The 24,989-nt window shown below is 54.4% G+C and overlaps 1 protein-coding gene across 3 annotated transcripts; it reads right to left on the reverse strand.

Annotated features, from left to right (window-relative positions):
* Positions 1 to 1,526: 1,526 nt before the first annotated feature.
* On the reverse strand, positions 1,527 to 24,877 carry LOC142360513 (uncharacterized). Of its 3 annotated transcripts, none has more exons than XM_075413443.1 (18): positions 24,857 to 24,877; positions 23,272 to 23,474; positions 17,651 to 17,707; positions 17,345 to 17,427; positions 16,545 to 16,710; positions 15,721 to 15,827; positions 14,032 to 14,259; positions 12,825 to 12,969; positions 11,737 to 11,930; positions 9,417 to 9,523; positions 9,043 to 9,212; positions 8,059 to 8,238; positions 7,227 to 7,361; positions 4,054 to 6,516; positions 3,133 to 3,288; positions 2,594 to 2,701; positions 2,376 to 2,426; positions 1,527 to 1,645 (listed from the first exon to the last, which is right to left on the reverse strand). In XM_075413443.1, exons 2-17 carry the CDS (start codon positions 23,293 to 23,295, stop codon positions 2,394 to 2,396), a joined length of 4,356 nt encoding a protein of 1,451 aa, XP_075269558.1. In that variant the 5' UTR covers positions 23,296 to 23,474; positions 24,857 to 24,877; the 3' UTR covers positions 1,527 to 1,645; positions 2,376 to 2,393. The 3 variants fall into 3 exon arrangements, with proteins under 3 accessions (XP_075269558.1, XP_075269559.1, XP_075269560.1); XM_075413444.1 differs by having other exon boundaries at positions 1,527 to 1,655; XM_075413445.1 differs by having other exon boundaries at positions 1,527 to 1,665.
* Between the last annotated feature and the right edge of the window lie 112 nt (positions 24,878 to 24,989).

A 24,989-nucleotide genomic window follows, 5' to 3' on the forward strand; every position in this document is an offset into this window, starting at 1 on the left:
TATTCCGGGGCGGGGCAGTTCTGGGGCGGGGGCGGAGCCATGGGCGGGTGCAGAGCTGGGAGGGGCGTGGCCGGGGCCGGGGCGTGAGCAGTGCTGGGAGAGGGGCGGGGCCGGGGGCGGGGCCCCCGCGCCTCGGAGAATTCCTCGCTGCTTGAGCCAGAGCCCCGACGGGCCCGCTGCGGGGGCGGTGTCAGTGACTGCGCTGCTCTGCAGGGCCCCTTCTGCTGCCGGCTGCGGGGAACCTCCAGGGAGAGAGAGAGATCCAGCCGCGACAGTCCGGGCTCGTCTCTCGCACTCCGGGAAGGGACGATGTGACGAGACAGGGCTGCCGCCTTCTCCTCCAGAACGCCCCTGGCGCTCGCTTGGCTTCGTGTGGCCGCAGTGTGGGGAAACACGGCCAGGCGGAGGACTTTCTCATAAACAGGCACTTCTGTGTGAGCCGCCAAAAAGGCCCCAAACCCCCCCACAAAAAGGAAAGGGCAGAATAATCGAGGCCGAACCCCACCGGTCCCTCCCCGAGAGAGCATTCGGACGTCAGAACTCCGGCCTGGCCCAGGCCGTGCCCTGGGAGCGCCGAGCACCGGCAGCAGACAGCTGCTCTCTCCGGAGGGAACGAAACGGGGATGCTTCCCCTCCCCGGCGAGGCGGGACCGCGGCTCCCAGCACAACGGCAGCGCCGCCAGGAGCCCGCTGGCCGCCGCCGCCCCCCGCCCCGCCTCGGCCCGCTCACCCGGCGCGGGACGGAGGAGCCCAGGGGCGTGGCCAAGGCGCCGAACCGCGGCGGCCGCCCCCGCCCCGACCCCCGGCACTGCGCCCGCCGCAGCCCGGCCCCGCCCCTGCTCCGCCCCCGCATCGTGCCCGCCCCGACCCCCGGCACTGCGCCCGCCGCAGCCCGGCCCCGCCCCTGCTCCGCCTCCGCATCGTGCCCGCCCCGGCCCCAGCCCCGGCCCCGCCCCTCACCCAGCACTGCCCCGCCTCCGGCCTCGCACCGCCTCCGGCACCGCCCCCGCCCCTCCCAGCTCTCGCCTGCCACGCCCCAGGCACCGCCCCCCCCCGGTCCCGGAACCGGCCCCGGCCTCGCTCCGCCCCCACATTGCCCCCGTCCCGCCTCTCTCCCAGCACTGCGCCTGCTCCGCCCCCGGCACCGCCCCCGGCACCCCGGCACCCCGGCACCGCCGGCAGAAGGGACACCCGAGAGGGGCAGCCGGCCCGGCTCAGGCCCGCCCGCAGCTCCCGGCACCCTCGGCCGCCAGCCCCGACGGCCGCCGGGCCCCCGCGGGGTACCCGGGGAGCGGCGGAGCGAGCTTTCCTCTCGCCGCCTGCGGAGTCCCCCGTGGCTGCGTGGGCCGCGGGAGAACGAGCCCGAGGGGGCTGCGGAGGCCGTGGCGGCCCTCCCGCCCCGTCACCTCGGTCAGGGGCAAAGCTCCGCTCGCCAGAGCACTCCATGGACACCCCCGAAACCCACTGCATCGAGCCTGGAATCTGCATCAGCTTCCGAGCAACCGCTCCGTTTCTGTGAGGACGTCATTTATTGAGCGCTCTCTGTTCCTCTGTCTCAGCAGAGCTCTCCCTCGCTGCTTTCGGGGGCGGCTCGGGGGCCTCGTCTCTCCTTCACCTTCTTCCGGGAACTCTGTTCCGTACAGTCCTGAGAAAGACTTTGAGACACTTCAAAAAGTTCTGTTAAACTTACTCCTCTTTCTGAAATTTAACCTACTGACCTATGACATTGATCTTGCTACACCTTCTCATTCTGATCTTACGCTGGGTCAGCTGGTGTTTAACCCAACCATGGCAAGGCCTACTCAGGGCACAGCTGAGAGCAGCATTCCACCCCCGTGTGGTTTCCTAACACACCTGTATTCACACGGCTGAGGCCATGTTCTAGTTCTATGATTTTATGCTGTCCTGTAGTCATAATCAAGCTTCTCTACAATCGCTCTCTCGCACCCTGCCTGCTGCACTCCCTTCCCGACACCGGCCGTCTGGGCAGACGCACCCTCGGCCTCTGCTTCCAGAGGGACACGGGCTCTGCCAAGGGCTCTGCTCCACACGGGAACGCAGGCCCCAGCCTCAGGCTGGGAACAGGGAAACGCTCTCCCTCGGCGAGGGAGCTCACCTAACAGACGCCATTCCAGGGTTCTGGATTTCCCCCAGCCCCTCTCCCCCCAGGCCAGACCTTCAGGCACGCGGGGGACGAGACCCGGGTGAGCGGCGCTGTCTGGCCGCGGCCAACAGATGGGTCTGGCTGGGTATTTCCACTGCCCGGCGCACCCCCTCCCCGACAGCCACACCAGACTCGGGCTGCAGCGTCGTGCAGAGCTCTGCCCGTCAGCGCGGCCACAGCAGCTTTTCACGAGAGCTTTCCTGCTGCTCACCTGGCTCTGCAGCTCAGCTCAGCGGTGACTGCAGCACACGGGAGACTCCTCCTGTGAAGAAAGTGCAAGGATTTCCTTTTGGTCTCCAGCCTGGCCGGGGCCACGCTCTCTATTCAACTTCTACAGGGCCTGTACTGGGGGGCTGCTGCCACGGGGACCGGCCGTTGTTCCTCTGCGTGGCCAGAGCCTCCTCCCACCACCTAAGATTCTGCTCCCACCTGTCTGGAAGCAGGCGTCCTGTGCTGGTCAGGGAGAGAAAATCCGCACGCGTCTGGCAGCGGCCGATCCCTGCAACACCTCTTCAGCCTCCTCCGCTCACGTTCCACCTGCGTGTTGGGTGGGAGAAAGGGTCACAGAAACCGGCCTCCAGACAAGGAGCAAAGGGGCCTCTGGACATCATGGCAAGGAGATGTCTGCTCAGAGCCTGTTAATTGCACCAGACAACGCTGGGGGCAAAAAGCACTTGGAGTAGACTATGGAAGAGAAAGAACAAGAGGAAACAGTTCCTGACCCAGCAGTGTCAAACGTGTGTGTGTGGGGGGACAACACTGGGGCAAGCAGGGCGGTACCGCAGCGAATGAGCATTTGCGAAGGCAAAGGGGTGCCAGAAGAGAGACAAAATATGAAAGCCTGTGTCCGCAGGGGGATGTGGGAGAGGGAAGGAAACGAGCAGAGGACTCCAAAGCGCTGTGTGTGGAAATGTGCTGTGCTCCAGGGGACCGCGAGGCTGTGCGGAGGCAGCGAAAGCCTGGTTCACCTGCTCAAGAGTCCTCCGGAGCTCAGCATTGAGTTGCTTCAGCTCCGTCTTCTCATCTTCCAGCCTTGCAACTGCTTCCTGCAGAACTTCCAGCCGCTGCAACAGGAGCCCCTTCTCCGAGAGCCACGACAGCTGCTCCCCTTCTGCAAGAGCCTGCTGGGTAGGCAGAGAGGGGATGATGTGAGCTGGTGCCACGTAAAGGCGAGAAGGGCCAGAACCAACACGTCGGGGAGAGTGACCCGACTCGGGAACGGACAGCCGCCACGTCCCTTCTTCTCCTCCTGGTCCACAGGCCAAAACAACACTCTCCCTTCTAGGGTCCCTCCTCCAGATCACCTTGGAGAAACCCAAACAAATTTGCCTTCGTGCTTTTTGGACTGCGGCACAAGGACATCCCCAGTGCCCAAGAAAGCCTTTAACCTGATCAGGCAATGGTACGAATTCCGTTATTTTTAACACACTGGAGAAGCTGTACCTCACAAACCTACACCTCTGAGAGCATCCTCTAAGCACCGTCCGTGTAGCTGCTGTTCAGCCACCGTTACACAATTCTGCTAAGTTTAGCACATTGGTTTGGTCAGCTGTGCCCTTTCCCTCCCGTGCCAAATCCCACCCACGCTGTGTTGGCTAAGCTTGCCGAGGTAGGAGAGAGCCAATGACCCACCCCCGCTTTTTGGACTTGATTTCAACAGCAAGCTCCGTAGTTCCTTCTGTAGTTCTGGGCCTGGCAGAAAACATTCCAGCAGGTGGATGGTCTCTGGCCGCAGCACACAGACAGGCGAGCCTGCTGGCAGCAGTCACAGCTTTTTGGCCAAGCAGGTCAACTATTTGTGGGAAAATACATTCCCATCTCTTGAAGGGAACATCATCAGACTCCTTTATAGACCTTTTCGTTGGCTGACGGTCAGTCACGCTGTCTACCTGACACTGGTCCGTGTCCCTCGCTGAAACCACACTCTGCGGGACGGCTGTTTCTTCCCTCCGAGTCCCGTGAGCCGTTTCACTCTTGCCAAGGGCAAGAGCCAGTGCTTGTGCCTTCTCTCTCCATTTGACTTCTCTGCTTTCAGTCTGCCTCAAAACAGCAACCATATGCTCCAGTTCTTTCCCCTTTGCTCTGCGCTCATCTTCCAGTTGTTGGGTTAGCTCCTTCTGCCTTTGCAAGGAACGGTCTCGCTCCTGGAGAACTCTCCTCTTCTCTGCTTCCTCTTCCTCCCAGTTCTGGAGTCTCCGGATTTGTTTCTGTAGGGTCTCATCTCCATCTTTCCATCGCAAAGCTGATGCTAACCGTTTCAGGAGCCCACTCTGCCTCCTTAGCTCTTGTTCTCTCTCTGTCAGAGTCTCCTCTAAATACCTGACTCTGCCTCTCTGGTACTCGATCTCTTCATCCTTCTTGGTCAGAGTCTGCTGGACATGCTGGAGATCTTCCCGAAGAGCCCTGATTTCCTCTTCTAGTTCTTGTTGCTCACCTTGAGGTTTGGTCTCTCGTTCCCTCTCATGAAGAGCTTCTTCCAGGAGCTTCTCTTGCTCTCTGGGGTGTCTAACCCCCTCTCCCTTCTCGGCTAGCCTAAGCTGGAGATTCTGCAAGGTCTTCAGTTCTTCTTCTTGCCGCTGGAGTTTTTGCATAAGAGTTTTGTTGTCTTTGTCTCTCTTCCTCACCTCTTCCTCAAGCAGATTCACTTGCTTCTGGCATGATGTTAGGGCTACTCTCATGCTTTCACCACGAAGCTGGAACATGTTCATTTGCTCTGGCTGCTTGAGGAACTCCAAATGGTTCTCCTTCGTTATTTGGCTCGCTTTGTCTGGATCCTGCTCTACTCTCTTGGCCTGCTTGCCTTCCAACTGCTTCTGCTCTCGAAGGTCCTGGACATGCTCTTGCAAAGACGCTATCTCTTGATCTCTAGCTTCTAGAGAAGATTCAGCGTATTCAAGCCTTTGCAGCATAGCTTTAGTCGGCATCGCTGCCTCCTCCTTTTGCTGTTGAAGCTTAGAGATAGCCTCCTCCAGAACCGCTATCTTCTTCTCTCTTTCCTTCAGAGTCCGTTTTGTTGCTTGGAGATGTCTTTGCTCAGCTTCATGCTTTTCCTCCTTTTCCTTGCATGCCTCACAGCGCTTTCTGAGGGATAAAATTTCTTGCTCTTTTTCCTTTAGCGCCGCTTGAAGATGATGCAGAATTTCCTTCTGCTGTTCAGAGTCTTGCTCTTGTTTTTGGAAGGTCTCAATCACTTCCTTCTGAGATTCAATCATGAAGTCCTTTTCTTTCAGTATTGCCATAGAGTATTCCAAGTCTTTCTGTAAAACATTCCGCTGTTCTTCTGTTTTCTCCTCATAGCTCCTTGCCTGTTGCTTTTGGAGGTCTATGAGTCTGTCCTTTTCTTTTAAGGTTTCTAGGGTCTGCTCCAGTTGGTGACGGACAGTCCTCACCTGCATGTGCATGACTTCTTCAGCTTCCTGGATTTGCTTTTGTTGTGACTCAAGCTCTTGATCTTTTTCAGACAAAGAAAGGGTCATCTTTGCTACTTTACCCTGAAGCTCTTGCAGGTCCCCCTCTTGCTCTTCCTTGTGCTGCTGCAAGAGTCTTAACTGCTCCCTTTGAGAATCACACTCCCGCTCTCTGTCCTTAAGAACTGCCCGCAAGTGTTCAAGGCTTGCCTGCAGAGATTTCACCTGTTCTCTCTCCATTTCCAGTTCTCTTTTCAGATGATCAAGATCCACCCGCAGATTTCTCACTTGTGATGCACCGTGTTGTTCCAGCATGATGATTTTCCCCTCCTGGAATTTGATCTCCTGGTCTCTCTCCTCCAGCACTTTGCTCATCTTGCTGACTGCAGTCCTCTCCATTTCTCGCTGCTGCTCCAGGGCTCGGATCTGTTCTTGCTGGGATCTGATCTCCCGCTCTCTCTCCTCCAGCACTTTGCTCATTTTGCTGACAGCAATCCTTTGTTCTTCTTGCTGCTTCTCCAGCTCCCGGATCTGTTCTTGCTGGGATTCCACCTTCTGTTTTTTCTCTCCTATGTCCTTAATAGCCTGATCGAGAGTAGTTTGACACGTTTCTTTCTGCTTTTCCAGCATTCTCATCTGGTCCTGGTCCAACTTCCTTTGTCCCTCCCACTCCAACAGGACAGCATTCAGACGAGGGACAGTCTCCTGCAGAGTTTTTGCCTGTGCTGCCTCTTTCTGGAGCATCTGGATTTTCTCCCACTGCGTTTCCACTTCCTCATTTTTGATTTTTAAGATAGACACCGTAGTCTGAAGTTCTTGTTCAAGGCAGTGATTCATCTCTGTTGCTGTATTTGCTCGGTTTTCGGAGGCTGTGACCGATTCCTGGAGAAGGTTTATCTCCCGTACCAGTTTTTCTTTCACTGCTTCCACTCTGTCCCGTTCATGCTGCAAAACAGCGAGAAAAAGATTCAATCATTCCATCTCAACAGGTTTGCTTTTCATACTAGATTTGACCTCCTGCTTCAGTGCCGGTCAAGGGCTGCCCCCTCTCTCCCTGCCTCTTGGGACGCTGTGGACCTTTCCTGTGCCACCCTTTAGGCTGCGTCTTCCCAGCTTCCTCAGCCCGTCCAATCTTCCTTGTTGCCCTTCTCTGAACCTCTCTGAGCTCTAGTGACTTCTTTTGGGGAGCATCCACCAGAACTGCAGCCAGGATAATCTGAGCCCTGGAGTAGCAGCAAGAAATGGAGACGACTGCAGTCAGCAAGATGAGCACAGTCCAGACTGAGCATGTGGCGTGACGATGTTCTCTCCATTAGCAAGGAAGGCAGGAGACAACAACCCCAGCATTTGATTTCCTGAGTTTGGGGTGGGTTTTTTGGACCTCTACTGTCTAGAGTTTTCACTGTACCATCCTCTAGAGCCCCACTTGTCCCCTCTTGAGGGAGTAAGGGTCAGATCACGGTCTGTCATCCTGTCTTCCACATCTGGACTAGTTTCCCCCATGCAGGCGTACCTATTTATCTGAATCAGTGCTTCTGTTTCCCAAATTTCTCTAGTTTTTCCCCACTGTCTGCTCTCAGACGGGCAATATTGAACAGCTTTCTATTCTCAGCAAACTTTGTCTTCTCAGCCCTTTTTGCGCATCCAGACCTTACCTGCCCATGCTCTCGCTGCTCTGCCACCTCCCGCCTGAGCTGCTCTAGCTGCTGGCAGGCTTCTGTTAGCTCTCCCCAAGTCTGCAGCAGCGTCTCTAATAAAGCATTCTTCTCACGCTCCTTTTCTAGCAGGACCTGCACAGGAACAAAGAGAAGACGCATTTAGACTTCCCATACAACCTCTGTGTGGCAAGACTCAAGGACTGACGGGCTCACACGTTCTCCAAGCACTACGCTGCTGCTGCTCTCCTAGGGCAGCATCTGCCCACCCCGAGGCACAGATTCCTAAGTGAGACTGGAAGTACAAACACGGTCCACCCGTGAGTGAACCTCCAACAAAGCTGTAGTCATCTAAGAGGAAAATGTGTGGCATCTCTCAAGGGTCTCTCTCGCCTTGCTGGTGAGGGTATCCCTTGTCTCCTGCTGTGGCCTGTTTGTCTTTTGATAGCGACTTTTGCATCTGCTGAGCAGCCCGGGACCCAGCCTTCTCCCACAGCTCTGTCCTTGCTGTGCAGGTGGCTTCCTTTGTCAGCTCGCTCACCAGGAGACACAGCGATGGTGCTCACGTTCTCTTCAGGCCTGCCACGTGCCTCCTGCCCTTCTTTAACCTACGCTCTGGTAGCCTCTCTCATTAGTGGCCCTGTCCCTCACGGCACAAAGCTCTCTGGATTTGTGCTCTCTGGATTTTTGGGTTGCTAAGGCACTGCTCCCATTTGCAGAGGGGCATCTGAGAGACACTTCTACCCAGATGGACAGTGTCCAGAGAGGCACTGCCGAGGAGGAGCCCAGAAGAGCAAAAACACCACACCAGCTCTCCTTTCACAGTCTTTACCTCTTGCTTGGCATTTTCGACTCGAGTTTTTTCCTCTTCTTGCTGAGCTCGCACGGCAGCAACTTCCTGCTTCATCTCAAACAGCTGCTTCTCGTGCTCCCTTTCTGTCTCTGCCTTCTCCTTTTCCCACTGCTCCAGCAGCTGCTGCAGCTCTGAACGGTGCCCTTCCCGCTCGCTTGCCTGAGGAGGGGAGGAAGAGACTTCACGATGGAGTCCCAGCCAGGCTGCTCAAACACATGTGAAGCTTCATCCCTCCCGCAAACCCCCACCTCAGCAGTGCCCAGTGATGCCTTTGTGCCCTCCGTAAGTCAGGTCCTACCAAGGAACTTAAAAGGAAGGTCAGCAGGTGGAAGAAAAGGAGACGTCACCTTCCCGTCTCTGATGGCCGCCTGTTTCCTAGCACCCCTCGCCTTGGGATTTCTCTCCATTCTCAGAGTCTCTGCCTGCAAAGCTCAGCTCCATCCTCATCAATTAAAAGCTGCAGACGGACTGCAGGGTGAGAAAGAGCCCAGTGCCCTGATGCCCCAGTCACAAGACAGGCCACGAACTGAAGTCCCAGGAACAAGGGGCCTGCTCCATACGCCTCAAGCCCAAAGATAACACCTCTGTCAACCCTGACAGGACAGAGAGAAAGGAACAAAGTTCCCGTGACTGCAGCTGGCAGGAATGCGAGGAGTCTGCTTCACGGCAGACGGGAGTCTGCTAGGATCCTACCCCTTTGCTGCCGTGCTTTGAGTGGGGACCACCCAACCTCCTGTTAAACTCGTCTTAGGCCCACACCAAGTCTGTGGCTGTATTTACTGTCCGAACACAGCCCGTGGGTCTTCACGGCCTGCAAGTACGAGCCGCTGGCTCTGCTGCCTGGCCTGGCAACGTGTGGCCTCTGGCAGGTGACTGCTGCCATTTCACCCGCTCAGGCTATTCTTCTTCTAAAGCCAGCCCACAAAGCTTGCTTGAAGAACTCAAAAGCACAGTGTTTCCTACCAGGTCTTGCAGGAGCTTGTTTATTGCCGCTTGATGATCAGTTTGCCGAAGGCTGAGGGCACTGTCATACTGCTGTCTTGTCCGCAAGAGCTGTTGTGCCGTGTTTTCCCGTTCCTGCCTCATGACAGATCTCTCTGCTTCCAGCTCACACTGAAGGCGTTTCACTTCCCCTGCAAACACAACCAATGCCGACATTCAGAGTCTACACAGACAGTGGTTCCGACTTTACTGACCTCAAGCCATTTGAATTTCGGTGTAGGAGGGATCTGTCTCCAGCCCCTTCACTCCTCAGAAGCACTGCAGACAGAGAGCTGTTTTTATACCACCTTGCCTAGGCAGGGGATCACCAGAAACAAAGCACGTGACGCTCTCACCTTGGATGGCCTCCTTGGCCTGTGTGACTGTGCCAAGCTGGATTTTCAGCTGAGACAGGTGCTGCTGAGCCTCAAACAGGCTGGATTCCAGGGTCTCCTTCACTGAGCTGCAAGTTGCAAATGCGGAGAGAAATGAGTTTCTTGCCCCTGACACCCACAGGGAGTTATTCCAGTAAGCAGTGGCTCAAGAGCCCCACCCCTGAGTACAGAAAATGGTTTGCATGGGAACTCATATATACAGAAAGCGCATTACTGCCACTGCAGATAGCAATGCAGGCCCCTTCGAGGGAATGCCCAGGCTTTCCTTCTCACCTAGCATAACACAGAAAGCCCAGGCAGACTTGACCTCAAGAGCCAAGTCCTAAATTGCTCTTGTCTGATCTACGACACACGGGTAGCTGTGCCCGCAAGGTCTGTGCCAGCAAGCAAATGCCCAGCCTCTGCTCACAGCCCGTATCTCATCAGCACTTCCACCTTGCTCTGCAGGGGGACAGAAGAAGAGCATTTCCCTGGCTGACTCGTGACTTTGTAACGCTGCTCGTATAGGTAGGGAATTTTCCAGACTCCCTGAATTTCAAAGGGACTAAAGAAATCCATCAGATGGTACAGTAAAGTCTCATGCTTGTAGCAGAGTCCGTAAGAAATCTGAACTCGATTTCAGCTGAACAAGGACTACCTGAAAGCAGAGACAGGCATCCTTCAGTTTAAACTGTCGGAAGTTCAAGAGAAAAAAGTGCTACTTTTCTTCAAGCGTTGGTAACTAAGTAGGCAGTAGCCCAAATGGCTTGTCACTCCTTAGAATGGAAGCTGTAGACCTGCAGGGGCAAACTGTTACATCCCCAGACTTCAAGCAACTGCTGCGTATGACACACGGGATTGTGGTACCAGGAGCTGCAGTTACCTCCCTGACCTCAGACAGCGTCTGTGCGCCAGGTTCCTACAACACACAGCACTGCCTCACTGCTACAGGGATGCCATCAGGATAACATCCTTCAGGATGTAAAGGGGCACCCGAGTGGAACAGCAATCAAATGCACAACCGCAGGATTTCACGACTTGCATGGACAATGGAGGATGTATCTTCCAGAAGGAGAACAAGCACCTATTTCTGATTACGCCAGTCTCTGGCAGGCCAAAGTAAATAGGCTCCATTTTAAGCATAAAGCAAAGTCGGGCTCTAAAACCAAACAGAAAAGACAGAGTTCCAAAGTGTGACAGCAAAAGGCTCTGGAGAACAACATCCCGCAAGAAGAGTTGCTACAGCCCAGTAAGTGACAAAACATAAATCAGCAGGATTAAATCAGAGAAGCTGGAGCTCAGAAGAAGGAGCAGCTCTCAAGAGACAGACTGAGTCAAAACGGTGTTTATCGGCCTCGCTAACAACCTACTCTGGAGCGGTAAAGCACAAAAGTCAAGAAGTACGACAAACAGTCTCTGAAACACCACTCGTACAGCTCCGCAACTTCAGGAGTCTTCTGAAAACACATCTAAGAGGAGGACAAACATCTCGACACGTTGAGTTGTTTCTTGGGGGTTTTCTGGAAAAGCAGAACTTGTCGCATTTGATCTCAGAAACCTGATACAGCAGAAGGACAGAATCTTGTTCCTTCCCCGTACAACATCACCACGACATCTGTCTCTAAAGAACATGTGCTAAGGAGTACAGGACCCCGACACCACTGATGGGCAAGAATTCCCAAAGACTGGCCAGAACTCAAAAGACGCTTCCCTGCGGCTGGGGTAACCAACTCTAGGTCCGGCACCACAGCTAACAAGAGTTAGCTTAGAAACAGAAGGCCCTCAAGATTTTCAGCGGGAGCCTCCAGCTTCACCCGAAATGGCAGTGTCCTACTCACAATGTCCGTACGTAACAGCCTTGAATTCTGAAGATCTTGTGTCAAACTACTTGATAAGGCAAGATCTATGTTCAAATGCACAGAACAAGAAGCGAAAGCCAGAGAGAAGCTTCAGGTTTCAGTACACGTCTGCACGGTTTAATTATTCCTCAATGCAGAGCCAAGGTACCAGATACTGAGGAATGATATTGCCTTGCTTTGGACTTCACACAGGAACGTGCAAGGGGGCATAAACACAAGCCCAAGGCTCAGGAGAGCTTTGTTAGCTTTAGCTGTCAGAAAAATAACATCCAAATCACGGTATACTGGGGGTTTTTTGCCCAAGATTCTTCCATTTTCTCTCCATGGTAGGTGAAAACCTGTGAAAAGCACTCAGGATGCCATAAATCCTCGTGTAACGATTACCACCTTATAATTACAGACATGAAATAACGTCCTGCCTAGGGTCTCCTCCCTGCCTTTACCTGGCCTCTGCCAGCTGCTCGGAAAGGCCTTGCCTGTCGCGCTCCATGGCTGCCAGTCGCAGCTGTAGGGCAGCCTTCTCCTGCACCAGCAACTCCTCCTCTTTGGATGCCTTGGCCAGTGCGTGCCCTTGGTGAGAGGACTCCTGGTGCAGCTGCTCCCGAGCACTGCTCGCTGACCCTTGCTGGCGGTAAACCTGAAAGCGGGACAAAATGCAGTTAGAGCCCTAGAGCCCTTTCTCCGGAGCTCTGTGCAGAGCCACCCAGTGCCGCTTCTCAGTCAGCTGGAGGAGAAAGAGCTCCTGGACTCTGTACAGTAGGTCATGGCAACAAGACTGTTTACTTGTCTGGCACAAGGAAGTTGTCTAATATACCTCGCTGGCATTCAAGCTTGAAGATTGACTGTGATTTTTCAGTTTTTTTCTTCAGTGTAACACCTCTGCTGGGTATTTGCTAAACATACCACCTACTCCAAAACTAAGACTGTCGAACAGACCACAGACCATCAGAAACAAACGCTTCTCCTCTCAAAGCTATCCCATAATACCCAAGATGGTACGTTATGAAACTGACACTGAAGTGATGGCAAACTCCCTTGTCTCCTGCAGTGATGCGATTCTCCCAAGCCCTTTTTCCACTGGACCAAAATCAGCTAGTCCAGAGGAAAGAGTCTTGTGGGATCAGCTGTTTCTCATCCTCTTCCTCAAGGCCTAAAGAGGCTCCAGCAAGTCAAAGCTGCCTGTAGGTCTTAAAATACAACTTCAACAACTGCAAGGTGTCATTCCCATTCTTAGCAGTACAAGACAGCACACTTTGACTTGGAGCTTTGTCCCGCTCTCTGGCCTTGAACAAATGGAGTTTTGAAAGTTGCAAGCTTCACCACAAAAAAAGCATAAATAGAAACATGCAGCCTCGTTTGTTTTTGCCTTGGAAAAAGGGTGAAGAGCTACGCTGTTTGCTTCTTTAGCCGCACGTGAGAGTAGGAGACCAACGTTGCCCCTGCCCTCTGCTACCAGAAACGGCGTCTGTGGTGGTCCTGCCCTCACAGCTCCCTCTCCCACAAGTGCTGCCTAGGAAGAAGGTGACCATACCTTTTCCAGTGCTGGGGCAAGCTGATGTTTCTCCTGCTTCAGCAGATCGCTCTGGAGGTGCAATTCCTCCAGTGTCTCTCTTGTGACTACCAGCTCGCTCTGGAAGGAGGAATGTTTTCCTTCAAGTGCAGCTAAGTCTTTCAGTCTATGAGAAGGGGAAAGATAAACAAGCTTTTCATGTAAAAACATTCTCATTTGCAAAACCAAGAGTAGAGAATCATAGACCCGTGAGGTTGAAAAAGACCTTTAGGATCATCAAGTCCAACTGTAAACCTAACACTGCCAAGTCCACCACTCACTCATGTCCCTGAGCACCACGTCTACATGTCTTTTAAACACCTCCAGGGATGGTGCCTCAACCACTTCCCTGGGCAGCCTGTTCCAACGCTTGATGACCCTTTCAGGGAAGAAATTTTTCCTAACATCCAACCTAAATGTCCCCTGGCGCAACTCAAGGCCATCTCCTCTCATCCTATCCCTTGTTACTTGGGAAAAGAGGCCAACACGCACCTCACTGCAACCTCCCTTCAGGTAGCTAACAGCTTCCTGCCCATTAGTTCTCCCTCTCCTCTTTCATACGCTGGATACAACACTGCCCAAAAGTTCTTCTCTGGCTAAGACAGACTTTTAAAGCCCACACTGCGATTCCCACAATTTCTTTGCCCTGCAGCAGAGAAATGATGAAAGAGCTTGCAGTCTCCTGGGGAGGGAGATGTGTATCAATTTCCAATCCAATAATCGTAGGATCAAAGGACCATTCACATTACTACGAGCAGTGACGCTGCAAAATGGCACTCTTGCCCCAGAGGCCTTCTGCGCTCACTCTTGCAAGGAAACATTAGCACAGGGGTGCTACTTTGCTTATGATGGTCCTGTGCAAATTTCTCCCAACTCCTTTAGCGCAGCCCTGGGGCTGCACAAGAGACAGAGCTCTCTTTGTGCTGGTCTCAAGTTCTCACCAAGAATCAGATAACCACAAAAACACTGTCGTGTGCAATCTCTTCTCCAGTCTTGTCTTACTCAGAAGAGCTTCCGTCAGCCAGACGGTTCTTTCTACCCGTTCTGTTGAAGGCAATGGTTTGACTACGGACAGAAACAAGGCTGTGGAGAACGGGTGTGTTTTACGTGCGGACACAGCCCATCTAGGAATCCAAGAAGCACCCACAAAAGAGAATGTTGGTAATAGCAAAGTCTAAAGCACGTTTACCTGTGCTGAAGCTCTGGCTTCTCCAGGTCCCCCGTGACTTGTAAGCACATCACTTCCCAAGTCTTCGGGCTTATGTCCTGCTCCACTTGCGGCTGTGCCTCTTCCTTCGGGACAGGTCTACGCGCAGTGACGGACTCCCAGAGCTGTGTGCCAGAGTTTAGGTGGGAGCAGCTTACAAGCAGAGATCCAGAAAGCCTCATTTGCTCTGCCTTCAGCTCGGACAAATCTCTGCAGAAGAATAAAGAACGAGCTAATGTTCACACCACTGTCTTTATCAGCTGACTCACTTTTGACCATGTAATTGCGCAACGGTAAAAGCTGGCAGGAAAGGTGACATCTTCGTTGGGGACGAACCATTCGTCTGACACTTTGGGATTGGGACACATCTCGATAGCTGAGCAATGGGTCTCTTTGATGGCTGAGGAATGAGTCTATGTTCTCCTCCGAGATGAGAAGAAATGTATGCAACAGCCAGAAGGCTTCAAGAATTAACCAGGAGGTCAGGCACACTCTACACATTTAGGAATGCTCAGAATCAAAGAAGGCAAATGGCTGACGGTAACCCAGAGTTTGAAGTTGACACCAGAGGAAGGTACTGTTACAGCCACGCTCTTTTTCATTTTATAGAAGGAAGCTGTGAGAAAGGAATCTCAGAGAGCCCAAGAACAAGAAAACAATCACAAAAAGGAGGTATCAAACTAAGCAAGATACATTGGATAAATGCAGTAACAGGGTAGAGAAGCCATTCTTTCTCTCAGCCATGTTGATACAGGAACAAGCAGATGCAAACTGAGCAGAATAAATGTAAGCTGGAAATGAGAAGGGTAAAAGAATTTAAAAAAAAAAAAATATATATATATATATAGTCCTGGCTTCAGCTGGGATAGAGTTAATTTTCACAAGGAGCTGGCTGGGCTGACCCAAACAGCCAACCAAATGGGGTATTCTATACCATGCGATGTCATGCGCAGTATTTAAGTGGGGAGCTGGCTAAAGGAGGGGCTTTTGCTACTCAGGAGTGAGCTGAGCATTGGGTGGTGAGAACACTGCATGTTGTACATGCTTTTTATCAGCATTGTTGGTTGCTGTTTTCTCCTCCCTTTGCCATTCTGTTAAAGTGTTCTCATCCCAACCCAACCCAAAGTTTTTGCCTTTTTTCCTTCGGGTTCTCCTCCCCATGCCTCCGGGGAGGGGGGATGAGTGAGAGAGTAACTGCGTAGGTTCTTTGCTGCAAATTGAGGCAAACCCACAACATATATGTATATTCATGAACGATATTTCCATTGGGAGCGGTGGGAAAAGAAACCCAGTGACATTTAAGGCAGATCTTAATCACTCGACAAAACGGACCGCTCTGCACACGGCAGGCACAGCCTTAGTGAGTCTCTTCCCATGTGTCCACGTATGCCTGTGTCTGTGTTAATGTGCCCAGAGATCACCATAGCCAAGTTCATCTGTTCAGGGCCTCTGCACAGCTCACAGACTGAGCCCCTCAGGTTTATCTGAAACCAGCATCAAACAAAAGGATTCTGAAAATAGCCTAAAGCATGCTTAATGGCATTGCTTCAGACTACCCAAGGAGAAATCGGATCTTTAGCTGCAACGACCGCAACACCGAGGCTCAAAAAGCGGGTGGGAAGGGAAGCTACGTTTTTTTCTGCAAGAGATCCAGCCCTCACTTCTACTCACCGGTCAGTGGCAGTCTTCACTTCCAGGCAACGACGGCGCAAGGTTACCACCTGACGCCAGAGGCTGAGCAGACGGTTATGTTCACCCCTGACGTAGCTGTCATAAAGCTAAACATGCAAAGACAAAAAAAAAAAAGCCAATTCAGCCTTCGCTGTCGCTGTACAAGTCCTTCCGATAGGAGAGAGCACAACCACGATCACCAGGTCTCCTTCAGTAACAACTCCAACAGGGGCACCAAGCACTGCACAGGCCCCACAGAAGCACCCTCTGCAGACCTGCCGCCTGACTTCAAAGCAGGGGACCTCCACGCTTCTCCTGCAGGAGTGGCTATCAGCAAAGCAAACGGATCCCGATCCACCGTCTCGCCTTGCAGAGGCGTCCAGCACTCTCGGGGGAGGAAGACAAAACCAAGCCCCTCCAAGACCAGCGTCAGATTTCCTTGCAACAGGCTATTGGTGAGGGAGGCCTGTCTTGTTCTCCTGTTGGCTACTCTGAGTGGGAAAACACACAGACCTCTCTGGTCTCCACTGCTGTCGACGCAGATTTAGCAGCGCTTAAAAAGACGAGCGTTCATGTGTGACTGCCCTGCAGTGCCCAGAAACAGCAAGCACTCACCTTTAACACCCAGCAGCACGGTCACAGCAGGTGGGCATCTTCCCTCACCGAGATTTGCTGACACCCCTCCATCTCACACCCCTCTCTGCTGCTACTCAACACCGACACGTCCTCAACAGAGCCACAACTCGCACACGGCAAGCCCTCTATGCCAGAAATACAATGCATTCCCACTCCGCTCTGGCATCACTGCCGTAGCCTGTCCTTACCTCACGGTCAGTGCGCCACTCGCTCTCCTTCAGTTCCAGCTCCTTCTGGGCCCTCATCCAATCCGCCGCCAGCTTCCCAATGTCTTCTTGGAGGGCTGAGTTGACCATGTTCGCTTGATCGAGGTGCTCCTGCAGACGAGTGTTCGCTTCTGCCAGATCCTCACACCTTGGAACGGGAGAAGCAGCAAGGAGGTCGCTCAACAACTGCTACCCACAAGCAGCATCCCCGTGATTTTCCAATTCCTTCAACACTGACTTCTTGTCAAACTGAGAGGCAGCGAAAGTGCTTTCTAGGATTAAGTAAGACCACCCTGTCACAGCAAACCCATCTGCTTCTCCTTGCTTTGAGCCTTCCATTTCCATCTACAGTTTTGGTTCCCCCCTGCTCTTCAACTCTGAGGATGCCCACAACTAACGTCCTGCCTCCCCTTTGTGCTGCCTGATCACTGGATGCATCACCTTTCTCTGTCCTTGTCCTGGCCACCTCTCTTCCTCCACTCTCCTCTCTTGATTCTCAGCCCAAACAGGGGCTCTGCTGAGTAGCTCACCTACTGAATCGCGGAAGAATTTAGGCTGGAAAGGGACCTTTGCAGGTCACCCGGAGCAACCCCCCGCTCAAAACGGAGCCGTTCAGCGCACAACGCTGTTACTGCAGCCCAGAACAGACTGTGGGCCTTTCTCCTTCCAAAGAGGCTTGCCCAGCTGCTTCCCTTGGGGAGGCCGGGCAGCGCTGACAGGTTTCCCCTCGCTTCCATGAGTGTCCAGGACACCCAGTGTGAGGTAACGCAGCTTCCTTTTACCTTTGATGCTCCTCTTCCAGCTGAAGCAGCGCATTCTCCAGGCTGTGCTCACCTCTGGCTTCCCACCTGCCTGGAAGGGATCCCTGGAGAAGAAAGGAAACGTTTTGTCAAGTTCTTGTGTTCCCTTCACTGTCACGACCACGGAGAGCAAGGGAGGGGACGGGGATTACTCGGTGGGAGTAGCTCTCCTCGGTCTCCCACTGCTGCACTCCCGCAGCTCATGACCGCGAGTGCTCCCGCAGACCTGAAGCCTGGGAGTCCTCTCCTGCCCTCCGTCTCCTAGGTTTGCTTTAGCCGCGCACTCACCGCTCCCGCCGCCAGCTGCCGCTCCCGCTCCCGGCACCGAGCCCGGTACTGCCACACCTGGACGGACACGCAGAGTGACGACGAGCGGACGCAGCGCCGGGATCCCCGCCGGGCCCCGACCCCCCGCCCCGCACCTTGGCCTGCAGCTGCCGCACCAGCCCCGCCTGCCGGCGCCGCGCCTCCTGCGAGCTCTGCAGCCGGCGCCGCAGGGAGGCCGGGCTCCGCGTCGCCATGGCCCCGCCGCGGCCGGGCTCCGCCGCCCGACGGGCCCCGCTCGCCGGCGGGGGTCCGCTCCGCGGGCGGCCGCGGGGTCGGGAGAGCCGGGCTGGCCCGGGGCCGCTCCGCGGCGGCGGCTCCCTCCTCGCTGCCGGCCGACGGCGCCGCGGCCCGGGCTGCGGAGCTGCCGCGGGGGAGAGGCCGCCCCGGCACCGCTGGCTCCGGCGGGTGCTGCCCGGAGACCGTTATGGAACGGCGAGCGCGAGGGCGACGCGGGCTCGCGCCGGGGCCTGGGCGGGAAGGGGCGCGCGGAGGGCGGGCCCAGCCCCGCCGGGGGGGGGCGGTTTCAGGTGGCCCCGGCGGTTCCCAGACGGGCCGAGGAAACGTCTGCGGGGCTCTGGGCGGGCGCGTCCTGGCGCCAGGGAAGGGTCGGGCTGGGGGCGAGGGAAGAGCTCGGGGCCGAGGGGGCTGTGAGGCGCTGGGGCGGGCTGCCCGGGGAAGCGGCCGAGGCACCGTCCCTGGGGCGTTTCGGAGACGTGAGGACGCGGAGCTGGGGGACGCGGTTGGGTGGTGGCATGGACAGCGTCGTGCTGATGGCTGGGCTCGGTGGTCCTGAAGGTCTCCTCCGACCGAAGCGACTCTGTGGTTCTGTGATCCCATGGTGCTTCCCTCGCCGGCTCTCTTGGCCAGACACGGACTATTGCTTAAAACTTCCGTCAGGGGTGGGCGTCCGTCACACGGCAGGGGCTCTCTGGGTGTCTTTGGATATCGGACGGTAAAATGGCAAGTGTCCACGGACCATGTCCGGTCGACCTGAGTACAGTGATGTAGGTGGACAGCCACGCCCATTAAGCCAGAGCAGAGCAGGAGTCATCTCACCACGAGCGAAGGAGAGAGCGGGAGATCTCGCTTGCCGCGTAGGCAAGGTTAAGGCACCGTTAACGATTCATCTGACCCGCTGACGGGCAGCACCCCCATCTTCCTCCTCTGCTTGGGTGGGACACTGTCCCGCGGGGAGGTCTCCTGCGCCTCGGGGGTGCCGGCTGGCGTGGGGCACTTGGCCTGCTTGCTGCCCACCTTGCCCGCCCTGGGCACCACGCGGCAGGAGACGATGCCCAGCGGCAGCGTCAGGCGGGTCAGAGCCACCCGGGGCTGCCCCCGCAGAGCCTCCTCCAGCGGGGAGGATATCCCATGATATCCTCCTAGGGAAGCTGAGGAAGTGTGGGCTGGATGAGTGGTCGGTGAAGTGGATAGAGAACTGGCTGAATGGCAGAACTCAGAGGGTTGTCATCAGCGGCGCTGAGTCTAGTTGGAGGCTGGTAACTAGTGGTGTCCCCCAGGGGTCAGTACTGGGCCCAGTCTTGTTTAACTTCTTCATCGACGACCTGGATGAAGAGTTAGAATGTACCCTCAGCAAGTTTGCTGATGACACCAAACTGGGAGGTGTGGTAGATACACCAGAAGGCTGTGCTGCCATTCAGCGTGACCTGGATAGGCTGGAAAGCTGGGCAGAGAGGAACCTGATGAGGTTCAACAAAGCCAAATGCAGGGTCCTGCACCTGGGGAGGAACAACCTCATGCACCAGTACAGGCTTGGGGTGGACCTGCTGGAGAGCAGCTCTGCGGAGAGGGATCTGAGTGTCGTGGTGGACGACAAGTTAACCATGAGCCAGCAGTGTGCCCTGGCTGCCAAGAAAGCCAATGGAATCCTGGGGTGCATCAAGAAGAGTGTGGCCAGCAGGACGAGGGAGGTTCTCCTTCCCATCTACATTGCCCTGGTGAGGCCTCATCTGGAGTACTGTGTCCAGTTCTGGGCTCCCCAGTTCAAGAAAGATGAAGAGCTACTGGAGAGAGTCCAGTGGAGGGCTACAAGGATGATGAGGGGACTGGAACATCTCTCCTACGAGGAGAGGCTGAGGGAGCTGGGCTTGTTCAGCCTGAAGAAGAGAAGGCTGTGAGGGGACCTTATAAATGCTTATAAATATCTGAAGGGTGGGTGTCAGGAGGATGGGGCCAAGCTCTTTTCAGTGGTGCCCAGTGACAGGACAAGGGGCAATGGGCACAAACTGAGGCACAGGAAGTTCCGTCTGAATATGAGGAAGAACTTCTTCCCTCTGAGGGTGACGGAGCACTGGAACAGGCTGCCCAGGGAGGTTGTGGAGTCTCCTTCTCTGGAGATATTCAAGACCCGCCTGGACAAGGTCCTGTGCAGCCTGCTGTAGGTGACCCTGCTTCGGCAGGAGGGTTGGACTAGATGACCCACAGAGGTCCCTTCCAACCCCTACTATTCTGTGATTCTGTGATTCTGTGGGTCAGCTGTGCGGGGCCGATGGCGACGAGGGGCAGCCGCGGGGCTCGGCAGAGCACTCTGCCGAGGACCCTCCAGGGCACTCTCCGGGGGACCCTCTGGACGACCCCTCACGAGACTCCTCTCCGCAGGAGACTCCACGGGACCCTCGGGCAGCCCGGTGGGGAGGACCGCTGCCCCCCGGCCCTGCTCCTGCTCGGGGTCCGGCCAGGGGGACATCGCCACCCCTGAGAATGGGTCGGCGTCCCCCAGCATTGCCCCCGCTGCTCGGCCCTCGAAGTGATCACCTTCCGCCCCGTGCTCGCAGAGGTCAGGGGGCTGGTTGAGGAAGGCGCTCAAGTAGGGGTTGTGGGGCGCGCTGGGGACATCGGGGACAGTGTCCATGCTGTCCATGGTGTCGAGCCAGGCGAGCGCGTCAGAGATGTCCGTGGTGAATGTCTGCTCGTCCGGAAACTGCAGGTTGTCCCCTGCCCGCTCGGGAAAGGCCTCGGCGAAGGTGTCCGGCCCCAGGTCGGGCAGCTCCAGGGACTTCTCCGTGCCTGCCGAGATGGCCACCCCTGCTGAAACAGCAACCCCAACCGCCCGGCCCCGGGGCAATGCGAGCTTTCCTGGGCACGGGACGCCCGCCTGCAGGCTCTGCCACCCCCTCCACACTCACCATGTTCCGTCAGCTGGCCGGGGCGACCAGGGTGGCCCGGTGGGGGCTGGTGCCAGGGATGCTGTCCTCGATGACCACCGCGTCGTTGCCCGAGGCCTCCAGCGGCTCCCAGGTGCTGCTGGGCAGGGTGTCGAGCACAGGGAGGCTTGCACCCAGTGCTGAGCCATGGAGTACCGGCGCTCCCCGCGGGCCACGGCCCATGGCCCCAGCTCCAGGCCTGGGGTCTGTTTCTGTGGTTTTTATCTCATGCCTTTTCTAGCAGACAGTGTGGTTCAGTTTGGCTGTTGGAAGGACCAGTGACTTTGCTGAACAGAAGCAAGTCTTTCACTACCTTCATTTCTAACAAACATATTTTGAGAGCACCAAGAAATTATTAACATCATACAATGACAGAAATGCATCTTACTGCATGTGGGAGAGGAATTCCTCTTTAAAGGAAAATTTACTGAGAAGAAAAATACGTTGTGTGAAAGATGCTGCTGTCCTTTTTGCAGACAGTAACGTTATCGGCTTATTCATTTACTGGCTACAAATAGTCATCTGACCGCAGTCGTGTTTCTTTTCCATTCCCCAGATACATTTTAATGTGCTTAATGTAGATGTGTACACATTTTTGTATAAAAGCTGTTGCTGAGGCTTCCCAAAGGACCAGTTAAAGTGTATTGGTCTCCAGTCCCAGCCACTGCAAACCCTGTCGAGTGTAATGGACTAGTTCGGCCACGCTGCTGTTCAATGCCAGAGCGCACGTCGCTGTGCTGAGTTCAGCAAAAAACTCTGGAAAAAGAGGAGGCAGAGCGAAAACATTTGGTTGGTTTCACACAGCAGGCACGTTTGACAGGCGAGGGGGCTGCCAGGAGCAACAACAGCGTCACGCTGTCCGTCGGCAAGTCCCGTTAAACACATTGTCGACGCAGAGAGCCCAGCGCTATCGGAAGGCCGGGAAGCGTAACAAGCACACGAGGCAGGGCACGTGAGAGCAGAACGCACTCACACACGCGTACACGCACTGAACCGGCTCCCCAAGCGCTGGCTTTAAAAGGACGTCGAGACTCCCTGGTAGGTGGGCAAAAGTTTGGGTGTTCACAGCCCAGTCCCCGCCGCAGGCTTCCCCCAGACTTGAAGCAAGCCAAATTCGAGTGTCTTCCTGAGCGATGCCCAGAAATGGGACTGGTGCCTTTCCATCATCCATCCTCAGACCTTGGAGACATCATGATTTCTCAGCTGAACAGGTTTAAAAATTTGTACAGCTTGCCAGGCCTACGTGAGTATTTACTGTTCCACCGCACAGATCCACTCCCTTGGGAGTATTGACTACCCCAGCCATCATTCCCCTACATGACAACGGCAACACAGAGCAGGTTTTGAATTCGGCCTTGGCTGAAGCAAGCTTGTGCTCAGGCTGCCCTCCCACAGGTTTCCCTCCAAGACTCCTTCCTCTGGCTTAGCAGCAGCATCCACCACTCCTTCTGTGTGACAGTCTCTTACCAGCCTTGTGAGGACAGAATCCGAAACACTACACGTGTATTGCTGCCGCGAGCACAGATTTGCTCAGAGGACAGCCAACCACTGGAGGTTCTTTATTCAAAGGGGACTTGCAAAGCCGTTTGAATTTCAGCACCTGCCTCATTAGCGTGAGTGTTTTTACAGCCTTCCAACAGCTGAGCCAGGCACACGGTGCTTATTCTCTTTTGCAAGTTTGCCAACAGATCGTGGCAATATATCCCTTTGCCCACAATAGCTCACAAAACTTTGTGTTTTGTGAAAAATGTCACTGCAAATGCCACATGGGATGGCAGGTTACAGACTGAACTGCACATACTCTAGGGCTTTTGCTTATTCACCACTGCTTGTACCACAGAACAATACATTTTTTAACAACAAAACGGTAAAATAGACAAGTAGCAGCAACTTTAGGAAATGCTGCTGGCAAGTACTGGTCACGTGCCCAGCAAGGACTTGAGTTCAAATGCTGCTCAGCTTCTCTGTTACGCAGAGCAGCCGGCTTCACTGTTCGCAAGGCAAAAATACCTGGAAGTTTGACAATCTAACTAAACCACAAGGCTACAGGCCACAAAGCTGTTCTTAAAGAAGGTGAACCAACTCAGAAAAGCTAAGCGCCCCAAAGGGAAAAACAAACAGCAAAAAACCTCCTCTGCTTCCTGTCTTACCATGAAGCAAGGTGGCAGCTTTCCTGCACTTGATACCCTCATTCCTTAGCTCTTCGACATTTGAGGATGCCAAGACAACCTTTTAATTGGAACACTCATCAATATATCACCATCAAGTATCTCTGCCAATATGCCCTAGCTGTCTATTTCAACATATCTCATGCTTTGAGCTTTAGGTCTGGCGTTTGCTACACCGAGTGTTCAGATTTAAGCAAGTACATACACAGAACGACAACACATAAGGCAGAAAAGCCAGAGGGCACAAACTTACCCTAATTCTCCCTGGCCAGTGCATCAGCCTGTTCCCACAGAGCACATGCAGAGAGGATACCAGCAGTGATGTTGACACAGGAAGAGGTGATACTTGGGATATTATAGGGGATGGTGTTCCCACCACAGCTGTTAGCAATACGTCCCGGCTGAGATCTCACAGAACCGGCAGGAGAGGGCTTTGGGGAAGACATGCCCGTGGGTCTGCAGGAGAAAGAAACACCGTCACGAACGTTTAACGTCAAAGTCTTGCCGCCAGACGATCTTATGGCAGGAGCTCTCTGCTATCATCCAGGCCTGCAGTGTGGAGTGGAGTGTGGAAAACTGAGATGTGTTCAGCTGCGTAACAAGTAATTGCCCTTTGAGTGCCAGGCCAAGGTTTTTGAAGTGATTTGCAACTCTAAGAACTTCTCTTGACAATAGAAATTGCGGCACCAGACATCAGAAAGGGCCACCAATCCACCTTCCAAAATCTACACCTACTTGTGGAAACTTTCACCAGATCAGCATAGCGCTTTTTCCTCATGACTTACAGTTCAGGCATGATGAAGCTCCCCGCCTACAGAAGCTGGAGCTTTCTGACAGCGGGTCAAAGCAGCCAGTTCAGCCTACACAAACTCATTTAGAGCTCTAGGGAACCTAAATGCGGGCAGCTGCCTGCCTTCCAGGCACAGGCAGGCTTCATCACATCACTTGACCTCCTCCACCTCAACCAACCTAATTTTAGTCACTGGTATGAGAGGGCTTCCACCACGCTCGCAGGAGACCATTTACTTCCCAATAAACTATCCTCTGCAAGGTGGCAGAAAAATCACTGGAATTACAGCATCGCTATTACAGACCAAACAACCCTCTCGCCAACGCAGAGTTTAGCAGGGGCAGACGGGGAGCCGGGTAGCTGTGTGCCAAATGCAATTACCACGGCACACAGAAAAACTCTTCCTTACTCATTGTCATTAAAACACAGGCCCAGTCTGCTGGGCGTCGGTTCAAACTGTTGTGTGACAGCTTCCCTTCTACTTTTGCTGCCACACACACAGCAACACTGCTGCAGATAGACAGAAAGGACAAAATGCTCAGTAACTCACCAGTTAGAAGAATGAGTTTCTTTTTCTTAATTGGTGACTGAGCTAAAGAGACAAATATTGAAGTATCACCTCAAAGTTATGCTACCACAGGGTGAAGGCATAATCCTAGTGGGCAGCGGCCAGGGAGATGGGGATGGTATCCCATTAAGTCTCAATGGATCGCTAACAGAACAAAGATGGCACCGACAGGGGCTCTGAAACAGCACAGTGACAATACCATTCTTGCTCCTCTGACCTGCTTCTCTAGTGGAAAACTACTTTGCTGGGGACATGGTAACTCTGGACCTCGTAACAAAAGAAAAAAACCCTTTCCAAGGAGAAAAGACAGGAAAGAGAGAGCAGAAACATATTCACGCCCCCTAACAGTATGATTTCAGGTGGCAAGAAAGAGCAAGTGGTGAGGCACTCTCAAACGCAGCTTGCACTCAAATACTCCAGCTACTGTTTTCACTCACACCCTTAGAGACTCATTACAACGTATGTATTTTTAAATCTTACCTTGCAACGCATGGAGAAGGTGCTTGTGTTGCTCTGGAAGAACTCTGCAGCGGGGAACAGAACCCTTGCTAGGTTTGGGCTATTCAGCTGACAGCAGTAACTGCTGCAGCCATCCAGCTGGCAGCTTAGCAAT

Source organism: Opisthocomus hoazin, chromosome 2 (assembly GCF_030867145.1).
Source record: "Opisthocomus hoazin isolate bOpiHoa1 chromosome 2, bOpiHoa1.hap1, whole genome shotgun sequence".
Lineage (NCBI taxonomy): Eukaryota > Metazoa > Chordata > Aves > Opisthocomiformes > Opisthocomidae > Opisthocomus > Opisthocomus hoazin.

Bases quoted from the DNA above. Each gene is read 5' to 3' on its own strand.
- LOC142360513 (XM_075413443.1), bottom strand. From the start codon at position 23,295: ATGCACTGGCCAGGGAGAATTAGG. The intron at 17,428-17,650 runs GTGAGTGCGCGG...TTTCTTCTCCAG, and splicing joins GGCAGCTGGCGGCGGGAGCG to GGATCCCTTCCAGGCAGGTG. The intron at 2,702-3,132 runs GTGAACCAGGCT...CCCAACACGCAG, and splicing joins TCCGGAGGACTCTTGAGCAG to GTGGAACGTGAGCGGAGGAG.